The 12,547-nt window shown below is 37.4% G+C and overlaps 1 protein-coding gene across 1 annotated transcript in view; it reads right to left on the bottom strand.

Moving 5' to 3' along the window:
- LOC143019121 (zinc finger MYM-type protein 1-like) overlaps positions 1-12,547 on the bottom strand; it is a 73,649-nt gene that overhangs the window by 467 nt on the left and 60,635 nt on the right. Inside the window, exon 4 of the mRNA XM_076174816.1 lies at positions 5,399-5,513. Coding sequence (XP_076030931.1) covers positions 5,399-5,513 — 115 coding nt within the window. The remainder of the gene's footprint in view (positions 1-5,398; positions 5,514-12,547) is intronic.

The raw sequence follows: 12,547 nt of genomic DNA, 5'->3' as shown, positions 1-12,547 counted from the left end.
TTTATACAATAGATTTACAAATATAACACTCAAAATGAAAAAAATATATTTATAATAAATAAGTCTAAATAGAACTGATATTATGATACGAGGTAGAACAGAGGCCAAGAAGAATTACTACTAATAGAAATACAATTTCACTTGTAAACAGATGTCGTAACATGTGTTGTCAATAAGTTCGGTTACCTCACCAACTAGAAAATAATAAGTTTTGGAAATTATTTGTCATTTTGTGGCACTACCTCAGATGGATAAACGAAACAAAAGCCAATGATGTAATCTTATTTAAAAGTGGTAATAGCATTTCATTTCGAACCTATATTCTATGGAATTCATGTTGAACGGGTGAATGATCAGAAATTGGGATGAACAATGAGGAAAATACGATCAAAATACGGCTTCCCTTGTAAAAAAGTGATGTGATATTCAATATTTATCATATCAAATACCACAGCTGATGTAAAGTGTGGTGGATCCTGACTTGGCGGGAAGGGTAGATGTAGGTTTATAAATGATTGTGGCGTTGGACCTAAGACTTACAGTAGTATTGTACAATTTGTAGTTGTATATTTATTAACCCTATGGCTGAGAGAACTTACATTCATCTTCCACTTCCATCCTTATGTATGTGCGAACGAAGTAGTCAACTAAATTATTCGAGTCAGGATTTAAAGCTACTCAGACGAATACAAACGCGATCGTACATTAAATTAATTGCCCCTTCCGAACATTCCTTTTTTTTTATGTATGACTGCCGGCGGGCTATATATTCATTTCCATGGCACCCCAACGATATTGAAAAGTTTGTAGCCTGATTCCATAAATCCTCGGTATTTGTAATTTTTATTTCGAACTATGAGTTCTCTTCATTATCTGCACCTCATGTATATTGATTCAATGCCACATAAAACTATTATTATTATTATTATTATTATTATTATTATTATTATTATTATTATTATTATTATTATTATTATTATTATTATTATTATTATCATTATTATATCATTATTATTACTACTACTACCACTATTATTATTATTATTATTATTATTATTATTATTATTATTATTATTATCACTATCATTATTATTATTATTATTATTATTATTATTATTATTAATATTATTATTATTATTATTATTATTATTATTATTATTATTATTATTATTATTATTATTATTATTATTATTATTATTATTATTATTATTATTATTATTTTTACTATTATTATTATTATTATTATTATTATTATTATTATTATTATTATTATTATTATTATTATTATTATTATTATTATCCGTCCCATAATGAATGCTACTATATTTGTCCACCGAACCATTCTATCCATTACCCTGGCTGCTTGCCCTCCATGCCGTTATTTCACTCAGAATATTTATGAAATATCTAAGAGAATTATTTTTCGAAGATAATTCGTGTGCATATGATTTTCTTTTGTAAGAACAGGCATCGTTTTCGCTGCGTAGACAGGAGGATTCGCAGAGACAATTACTTTTTTAAATGATGGTGTAGGACCAAAATGACACGATATTGGGGGCATATGATAAATATTTGCATACATATTTCGTTTTTCCTTATATACTAAGTACATTTCTCCAATAACAGAAAAAAATTGCAAACAAAATTATTCGCACAACTATCTTAATGAGGGGGCGCGGAAATTATCACAAGAATAGTAGCGCTAGTAGCGGTAATATTCCAATTATTTGGGAGAAAGAAGGGCCATTGATTTGAATCAACACTCAGCCCCCACTTCCTAATAATTAGGAAATATGACAATCGAAAGTTATCTATTTATCCAGTCATTTATTTGTTTACTCAAATACTTGGTTTTTACATACAATATAATTTATGTGGTCATCTATATAGCTGTTTATTTCCTTATATATATATATATATATATATATATATATATATATATATATATATATATATATATATATATATATATCAATTCATATTCTTATTTATATGTATGTTTATTTATCTACCTAATCATCTATTTGTTTTATTGATTTATTCACTAATTTCCTTCAAATTTGTCTGATTATATGATTACTATTTTATCTATCTCTATATTTGTTTTTTATAATTTATTGTTGTTGTTCGTCCATTTACCTATTTATTTATATATATACTACCGAAAAAAAAATCACGTGGGTACCATGTATTCTCTATTACGAATTCCAGTTTATGAATTCAGTCATCATACAAAACGATGCCAAAATGTATATAGTGGCATAATCAGCATCACCATTATCGTTATCATTATCATCACTATTATCATCAAAATCATCAATATTGACATTTCAACACTATGTTAGTCATCATTTTCATAGTGTACGGATCAATTGTAACAGGTGCTGGCATGAATTGAATTAATTCACCAGGCGACAGATTGAAATGATATATTAGTATGATTTCCTTCATCCCAACACTTCATCCAAAAAATTACATTTATCTTTCTTTGTCCCCTATGTGGGAAATTGTAAAAAAAAAAAAGCATGCAGATGAAACGTCGAACGATTCGGCTTGATTGAAAGTATATAATTCATTGTGAAAAAGTACGATGCAGTAAAGATGCAGCGCAACGGTAATATCATCAACTCCTCAGCGGTCCAAGCCTCTGTGGGCGTGGTTGTCGGATGATATCACGCTGGTAAATGACTCCAGAGCACAATAGGAACCGGCCACCAGGCAAATAAACGTTTGTTATTCCGGGTCTCCCCTCCTGGTGAAGGAGAGCGCTCATGTCGTCTCACACTCCGCTTTTTGTTCAAAACTCGAACGCAACGACTTCGCGCTCAGCATTCTGGGGCGTTGATAGGAATGTAGAGAATAATCATACACGCCCTTCTCCCTGCCCTTCCCATTTCTAGATATAGGTTTATTAATAATCTTAAAATTGTATACACAGATGATATGCTCTATAATAAGCCATCTTTCCAGAAAAAATAAGGACTATATCAACTTCCTCCCAGCTGCGTTGGGAGTTGTGTTTTGAGTGCTGAGTATATAAAGGCGCGTTCACACGTACTCTGTGTGCGTGCGTGTGTGCTTGAGCAAATCGTATGTAAACAGAAATGATGTTGCGTACGCACGTGTCTACTTACACACGTCATGTCCCGTTTCATCACGTATGCGATCAATCCAACACAACCGAAGAAAATATCGCATGATATTTGCAGTCATTGCCTTATGATGTTGAATTATGATTTGGAAACATTCTCTTGTTGGGAGATTATTTATCCACCGCCCCCCCGCCATCAACACGCCCCCACAATAGCTGGATGTGACCAACATCCGTCGCCCAGCATCCGCTCCCTCACCATTTATTCTTTCAGAGCTGAAGTAAAGCTAGTGGATGAATAGATGAATAAATAAGCAAATAAAAAGATAAATGAATGAATACATTAATCATGTAATAGATATATAAATAAATGGATAATGAATAAATACATTAATGAATAAATGAATGGATGAATAAGTAAATAGATACACAGATAAATAAATGAATTAATGAATCAATAGGCAAATATATATCTAAATTTCCCAATCCAACAAATATACAGATAAATAGATAAATAAAGCATCGTCGTCGTTGTCTTTGTCGCCGTCTTCATTTTTTTCGACTCAAATTCATATATTGAAAATAATGAAAAAAAGCGTCTCTGTTATTTAACATGAATGTTTACCTGTTTATCATTATTATTATTATTATTATTATTATTATTATTATTATTATTATTATTATTATTATTATTATTATTATTATTATTATTATTATTATTATTATTATTATTATTATTATTATTATTATCATTATTATAATTATCATTATTATTACTGGAAATGTGTGCGAAAGAAGTTGGAGATAAATATGGGTAAAAGTAAGGTGATGAGATGTACGAAGGGAGAAAGTGGCAGCAAATTAAAAGTAAGTACTGAGCGAGACTGGAGGAAGTGGATAGCTTTAGAAACTTTGGTGCGAATGTGGCAGGAAAGGGAGGAGTGGAGGTGGAGGTAGAATGTAGATTGAAAGAAGCGAGTAAATGGCTTTGGGGATTAAAAAAGTGTAATGAGAAATAAGTATTTGGGAATAGATACTAAAAGGAGGTTGTATGAAGGAGTGATTGTGCCGACAACGCTGTGTGGGACAGAAACATGGAACATAAGAGAGGAGTTTGAATGTGTTTGAGATGAAATGCCTGAGAAGTATGGTAGGGGTTACTACGTTGGATAGAGTGAGAAACGAGGAGGAGTGGAGTGGGAGTTGCGAGATAGGGTTGATGAAAATAAAAACATTGGGATAGTTTGGGCTGAGGTGGAAGGAGTGAACATGAGGGGGCAACCAAGGATGAGATGGGTGGATGGGGTAAAAGGGACATTGGGAAAGAGGGGAATGTCTGCTCAGGAAGGGAGGGAGCAGACATAAGATAGGGGTGAATGGATAATGGTTGCGTATGGATGATGCTGTGATGCATGGAAGGGAGTGGGTGTGGATGGGGGGTGAGGGAGTATGAGAGTATGTGAATGGTATTTTGATGCAGCCCGAAGGAATTTCTCCCCGTCTTCTCCTTTTCTTCATGAGAGGATGGAGGGGGGCCACCTATTAAGTGGAGCGGCCTTTCTGTGGATGTGTTGTGTCTTGCGACACTGTTTCTGACACTGAGCAGTGGGCGAGATGCAGGGATGACCCGTTATCCAGGAGCCAAGGAAAGAGGGAGGAAGGGGTGGTGAATGGGAGTGGAGTGGATTTTATGCCTTAGCTCTTTGGCTACCTCCATTGTAAAGGGGGAAAAGCCGTTGGTATATGTATTATGTATGTGTGTATGTATGTATGTATGTATGTATGTGTGTGTATGTATGTATGTATGTATGTATGTATTAATGAAAAAAAAGATAAATGTCGTTGCGGATCATCCATTGGGAGCAACACTAAGGTCATGTCATTTAGCCAGAGAGAAGGTGAAGGTACACGATAGAGAAGTTTGCAGGAGTGACGTGACAGAGGTAGGAGCAATCCTACGAGTCATGGAATGATATGAGGCCTTTGTTCATCAGTGGGCACAAAATGGATGATTAATTAACTGATTGATTGATATAATGACTTTGCATCCAACCAGCTCACAGGGTCATCTCCGCAGGAGAGATGTTTGGGATGGAAATGGTAACTGCATGGGAGCTTGAGTGTAAGTGAATCTAGGTGCACCCCAGAGTATGCTCCTCATTGATTATGATAACCACATGATTAGACAATCAAAATGAATTAATAACAAAACTATTGTTGCAAGACGACTGAAGACAATATTCAATCCATCAGATGTCTAGCGTGCACACGCGCGCACGCACGCATTTAGTGCAGGATGGAACGAACTGACGTCCTCAGAGAACTCCCAAGGGACTCCCCAATGTGTTTTGACCTCACAGTGGTCATTGGCGCCAAGTGCATCTGACCCCACAGCGGGCATCTGGGCCGAGTGGCCGGACACCTGGTCGCACATTGCCAAACTGCAAAATCAGCATATGTCAATATGTATATGTGCGTGTATATATATATATATATATATATACATATACATATATATATATATATATATATATATATATATATATATATATATGTGTGTGTGTGTGTGTGTGTATTTACCTAGTTGTATTTTGCGGGAAGGGGAGCTATGCTCGTGTTGTCCCGCCTTTGTATCTTGCAGTGTCTAGTTTGTTTTTAAACTCATGAATGGTTTTTGCGCATACTATTTCATTGTCCAGTTTGTTCCAAGTGTCCAAAACTCTATGAGGAAAACTGTTTTTCTTCAGTTCTCTTCTATAGCTATGTTTTTTTATTTTCTTTCCATGTCCTCTTGTGTTTCTTTTGTCCCAGTTAAGTAAGTTCTCACTATCGAGTACCTCTGTGCCTTTCATGATTCTGTAGATGGTCAATAGGTCACCTCTCTCTCTTCTTTGCTCCAGTGTCGGTAACTCCAGTTTAGCCAATCTCTCTTCGTATGATAGGTTTGCAAGTGCAGGTGCCATTTTTGTAGCTGCTCTTTGGATTCTTTCTATTTTCTTTATATTCTTTTTGGTACTGGGGGACCACAATGTCGCTGCATACTCTAATCTAGGCCTTATCAATGTAACCAATATTTTTTTCATCATGTCTTCGTCCAAGTATGTAAACGCCACTTTTATTGATCTTAGCAAGTTGTAAGTCTCCCCGACAATTTTGTTAATCTGTATATCATAGGACAAGTCGTTCGTGATAATTACTCCCAAATCTTTTTCGGATCCTACTTTCTTTACTTCTTTGGTTCCAATTGTATATTTTCCTGATATTCTGTTTTTGCTTTTTCCAAACTCCATTATGCTACACTTCTTAGTATTAAAGTCCACTTCCCATTTCTGACTCCAGTTCCATACCCTATTTAGGTCTTCTTGCAGTGCTTCACAGTCCTCATCAGTTTCTATTTTCCTTAGCAGTTTGGCGTCATCGGCAAAGAAGCTCATGTAGCAGTTCACGTCCTCATCCATGTCATTCATATAGATAGCAAACATTATTGGTGCCAGCACAGATCCTTGCGGTACTCCACTGATCACCTCTTTCCAGTCTGAATATTTTTCTCTGAGCACTACTCTCATCTTTCTACCAGTCAGAAAGTCCTCTATCCATTTTAGTAGGTTTCCCTGTATTCCTCCTATGTGTTCCAGTTTTTTTAGTAGTTTTCTGTGTGGTACTTTGTCAAAGGCTTTTTGCAAGTCTAGGAATGCACAATCAGCCCATCCATTTCTTTCTTGCACTATGTCTATTAGTCTTGAGTAAAAGCATATTAAGTTTGTGGAGCATGATCTTCCTTGTCTGAATCCGAATTGTCTTGGGTTTAATATGTCATTGTCTTCCAGATGTTTTACCCATCTATTCTTGATTATTTTCTCACAAATTTTGGCAATGGTGCTTGTTAGTGATACTGGCCTATAGTTGGTGGGTTCTTCTTTGTTTCCTCCTTTGTGTATTGGTACAATGTTAGCGTTTTTCCAGTCCTCGGGTATCTTTCCTTCTTTGAGTGAGCTGTTTATTAAGATGTGTATTTTGTCTGTTAGTTCTTCTTTGCACTCCTTTAGAATCCAATTTGCAATACCGTCCGGGCCATGTGATTTTCTGACATCCAGCCTTGATAAATGTTCTGATATTTCCTTTAGTGATGCTGTAAACTCATTCATGAGGGGAGATTTCTTGTTTTTGTCTATGTCACAATTCAGTATTTTCTCTCTGGTGAAAACAGATTTAAAGTGATTGTTCATGACTTCGGCCATCTCTAAATCTTCTGTGTATTCTATGTTTCCTTGGCATAGTTTCACCAATTCCTGTTTGTTTTTAAGTTTACCATTCACATACCGATAGAATAGTTTGGGTTGCTCTTTGCATTTGTCTATAATATCCTTCTCATGGTTCCTTTTCTCCTCTCTTCTCACATTAACATACTCATTTCTATAGTTAACATAAATTTGCCATTTGCTTTGTTTTTTGTCTTTTCTCCACTTTTTCCAAGCTTTGTCCCTTCTGTCTTTTGCCTCACTGCATCTTTTGTTGAACCAACATTTAATGTACTCTCTCTCTCGCTTTTGTCTTGGTACATGCCTGTTTACCCCTTCATTGTAGTTTTCCATCAATATATTCCATTTCTCTTCCACTGCTGTTTCTTCCCTGTAAAATATTTCCCAGTTTGCATTCCGGAAGAATGTCTTTAGTTTTGTAAAGTCTGTTTTGTTGTACCTCAGTCTTCCTTTCCTATGCTTTTCGTTCCTCTCTATGTCTATTTCTTCCTTTAGTATAGTTTCGATGAGTACATGGTCACTCTTTCCAATTGGTGTCTCATACTGGACTTTATGCACTATTTCAGGCTCTGTTGTAAATATTAGATCTAGTTTCGATGGCTCTTCATTATTTCTGTACCTTGTGTTTTCATGGACCCATTGGGTCATTGTGTACTCCATGGTCATATCTAGCAGTACATTGCCCCACGAGTCATCTCCTCCTTGCACTGTCATGCTGTCCCAACAAATTTCTTTGCAATTGAAGTCCCCCATAACTACCAGATTACCCTTACCCATTAGTATCTCATTGAGTGATTTTCTTGTGTCATCTAGCATTTTTTTATGTTCAATTTCTTTCCAAGCGCTTGTTTTTGGAGGCACATAAGTCACCACAAACTTTCTACTTTTCATATTCTTGCCTTCGACTTTTATCATGATCAATTCAGCATTACCTTTGCCCTCTGCAATTTTTGTCACCTTTAGGTCTTTCTTGGCCAAGAACATGATTCCCCCTCCCTGTTTCTTGTCCCTGTTTTTTATCCAGTAGTTGTATAAACCTTGTCCGATAACAGTGGATGGTATTTCACCTCTTAGTTTAGTCTCTACAATTCCCATTATGTCTGGTTTTGCTTCTAACAGATAATCATTGAGTTCGTTCAGTCCCGAAATTAGTCCGTCAATGTTGGTATAGGCCACTTTTAATTTTCTTCCTTCTCCCTGGTTTCTTCTTCCCTTGTTTTGTTCGTTTTGAAGCGCCATTGTCTTAATCTCAAGTCTATTACTCTCCACTGGAATTCTTTGCATTCTGTCTCCGATCTTTTCAAGTTTTTTTCCTTTGCTTCTTCTCTTAGCGCCCTTTCTTTTTCTAATTCCTCAGTACTCATTTCTCTTTTTATCCATATCTTATTGTATTTTTCACTCTTTGCCAAGTTACCTACTTTTTCAAATATGTCTTCTACTACCACTTGTGACCTTAGTTTTATCTTTAGAGGTCGATTCCTATCCTTAGTATAGCGACCAATTCTGTAAGTCTCTTCTAAGTCTGTGCCTGAATCACTATCTCCCCCCTGAATTTCATTAAGGATTTCTACTGCTGTCTCTTTTTCTTCTTTTTCTCTCATGTACCTCGCCAATCCTTGTTTTTCTTTAAGCCCATAAACCACAATACATTTTTTCCTATCTACTGTGTCCCTGACCCAATTTGCTTTTTCGTTAATCACTTGAATGATTGTGTCTTTTGCATTATCTTGCATTTGCTGCTTGACTATTTCTTTGAAAGCAATTTCTTTATTTTCAATATTTTCTTTCCACTTCTTAATTTCCTGGATACTGTCCCCACCTAAGTTTTCTTCGATCTTTTGTGTCAATTCTTGGAATTTGTTGTTCACTTCTTGCTTTAGATTTTCGCTATTATTATCATTAGTTTTCTTCTTTTCATTATCATTCTTCAGTTCATTTATGTCTCTTTTCATTTCTTTAATTTCGTTTGTAAGATCCAAGTTAGCTTTTTTCAGGTCAGAAATTTCATGGTTAGTCTTAGATAAACAATCAATTAAACCAATGTGTGTGTGTGTGTGTGTGTGTGTGTGTGTGTGTGTGTGTGTGTGTGTGTGTGTGTGTGTGTGTGTGTGTGTGTGTGTGTGTGTGTGTGTGTGTGTGTGTGTGTTGGCATCCAAGAATCTTAAAGGAAATGAAAAATGAGATTGTTGTTCCATTATAAATTATTTTCAAGAAAGCCATCATATCCGGAGATGTCCCAAGAGAATGGAAGCTAGCTAACGTTACTCCCATATTCAAAAAAGGTGACAAAAAGAAGCCAAATAACTATAGGCCTATAAGTTTGACTTCAATCGTAGGAAAAATAATGGAAACTATCATCAGAGATGGTTCAAGGAGGGAGTCATAAAGTGTGCAAGGATGGTGTGTGGAACAAGAAGGACAGGGGGAAATAGAAGAAAGGGTAGTGAATGGTGGGATGAGGAAACAAAGAAGGTTGCAGAAGAGAAGAAGCGAGCTTTCACAGATTGGTTACAAAATAGGACGAGGGAGTCATATGAGAGGCACAAAGAAAAGAAAAGAGAAGTAAAGCAAAAGGTAAAGGTTGCAAAGAGGAGAGCAGATGTGAAATGGGGTAAGAGTTTGACAGAAAATTTTGAAAGTAATAAAAAGATGTTTTGGAAAGAAGTTAAGAGAGGAAGAGGAGGCGAATCAAGTAGAGAAGAAAAGGTAAAAGGTGCAGATGGAGAGATGATAATGGAAGAGAAGGCAGTAAGGGGAAGATGGGCAGAATATTTTAGGGAGTTGCTAAATGTGAAGGAGGATAGGGAAGGAAAGATAGCTGCAGTGGGAAATGCGAAGAAAATGACCGTGATGAGTGAGGAAAATGGAGGAGAAATAAGGAAGGATGAGGTGAATGCAGTTGTTAAGATGATGAAAGCAGGTAAGGCACCTGGTCTGGATGGATGCCATGCGGAATGTCTGAAAAAGGGAGGTACAGTGATGGTGGACTGGTTGGTGAGGTTATTTAATGTTTGCTGGAGAGAGGGTAGAGTGCCGGAAGACTGGAGGAGTGCCTGTATAGTTCCACTTTACAAAGGAGAAAGGGACAAGTGTGAATGTAGTAGTTTCAGAGGGATTAGCTTGTTAAGTGTAGTTGGGAAGGCTTATGGGAGGATCTTGATTGAGAGGATTAGGAGAGGAACAGAGGGAGTAATTGGTGAGGAACAGTGTGGATTTAGGACAGGTAGAGGTTGTGTAGATCAGATTTTTGTGATAAGACAGATATGTGAGAAAGCTATAGGAAAGGGGAAGGATGTTTTTTAGGCTTTTATGGATCTGGAAAAGGCTTATGATAGGGTAGACAGAAAGGCACTGTGGTAGGTTATGCAGATATACGGGATAGGAGGAAAGCTTTTGGGAGCTGTCAAGAGTTTTTATGAGAGTAGTAGAGCTTGTGTCAGGACTGGAAATGGAGAGAGTTCGAGGAAAAGGTGGGACTTCGTCAAGGATGTGTTATGTCGCCCTGGCTGTTCAACTTATACATGGATGGGGTAGTGCGAGAGGTAAATGCAAGGGTAGTGGGCAAGGGATTGGAGATGGTTAAAGAAAATGGAGAAAAGTGGGAGGTGAGCCAGCTGTTGTTTGCGGACGACAATGCGCTTGTGGCAGGATCGGAGGAGGGATTGAGGAAGTTGGTGGCAGAGTTTGGGAGAGTATGTGATAGAAGAAAGCTAAAGATAAATGTGGGTAAAAGTAAGGTGATGAGATGTACAAGGGGTGAAAGTGGCAGTAGACTGGAAGTGAACATTAAGGGAGAGAGACTGGAGGAAGTGGATAGTTTTAGATACTTGGGTGCAAATGTGGCAGGGAAAGGTGGAGTGAAGGTGGAGGTAGAATGTAGATTGAGAGAAGCGAGTAAATGCCTTGGTGGATTAAAGAATGTAATGAGGAATAGACATTTGGGAATGGATGCTAAGAGGAGACTGTATGAAGGAGTGATTGTGCCAACAGCACTGTATGGAGCAGAAACATGGAACATGAGAGAAGAAGAGAGAAGGAGTTTTGAATGTGTTTGAGATGAGGTGTCTGAGAAGTATGATGGGGGTTACTAGGCTAGATAGAGTGAGACATGAGGAGGTGAGGAGGAGAACAGGGGTGGAAAAGGAGCTGGGAGATAGGGTTGATGAAAGAGTATTAGGATGGTTTGGACACATGGAAAGAATGAGTGAAGAAAGACTAGTAAAAGAGGTGTGGAAGGCAGATGTGGAGGGAGTGAACATGAGGGGACGTCCTAGGATGAGGTGGATGGATGGGGTGATGGGGGCTTTGGGGAAGATGGGAATGTTTGTTGAGGAAGGACGGGAGAGGACAGAAGACAGGGGTGAGTGGAGAATGGTTGTATATGGATGATGTTGTGATTGCATGAGGTGGAATTGGCGGGGGGATGGGGGGTGAGGTAGTATGTGTGAGAAAATTTAGACGCAGCCCGAAGGGATTTCTCCCCGTCCTCTCCTTTTATGCAATGGGGGGACGGAGAGTGGGGGTCGCCGATTTAATGAAGCGGCCTTGCTGTGGATGTGCTGTGTCCTGCGACACTGCTTCTGACCCAGGGCAGTGGACAAGGTGCAGGTATGACCCGTCATTTAGGAGGTGCTTAGATGGGAGGGAGGGTGAAGGGGTGTGGAGTGTATTCAGGGATGGAATGGGTGGGAATGATTTTATGCCTTTTTCTTTTTGGCTACCTCCCTTGTAAGGGGAAAAAAGCCTTGGTATATGTATGTATATGTATGTATCATCAGAGGTGCTATCGAACATCATTTAGAAAGTAACCGTTTGATAAATGATAGCCAGCATGGTTTCAGACGGAAACGTTCTTGCGTGACTAACTTACTCGAATTCTACAACACAATTGTCTCGAATTATGACAAAAGAAACAATATAGATTTAATATATCTCGACTTTGCAAAAGCTTTAGATACCGTCCCACACGAAAAACTACTTACTAAATTAACTTTACACGGAATACGTGGTAGCCTATTAGGTTGGACTAGTAAGTGGTTGAATGGTCGAAAACAGAGAGTTGTTTTAAATGGAAAAACTTCTAGATGGAAAATATTACAAGTGGAGTTCCTCAGGGCTCCGTTCTTGGGCCACTTCTATTCATAGTATATATAAATGATATAGACCATGGACTAAAATCTACTCTTTCCAAATTTGC

The sequence above is a fragment of the Oratosquilla oratoria genome, chromosome 36 (genome assembly GCF_046742065.1).
Source record: "Oratosquilla oratoria isolate Oo_2021 chromosome 36, ASM4674206v1, whole genome shotgun sequence".
Taxonomy (NCBI): Eukaryota; Metazoa; Arthropoda; class Malacostraca; order Stomatopoda; family Squillidae; genus Oratosquilla; species Oratosquilla oratoria.
Note: the sequence above shows the minus strand (reverse complement) of the source record. Positions and strands in the feature narration are given on the sequence as shown.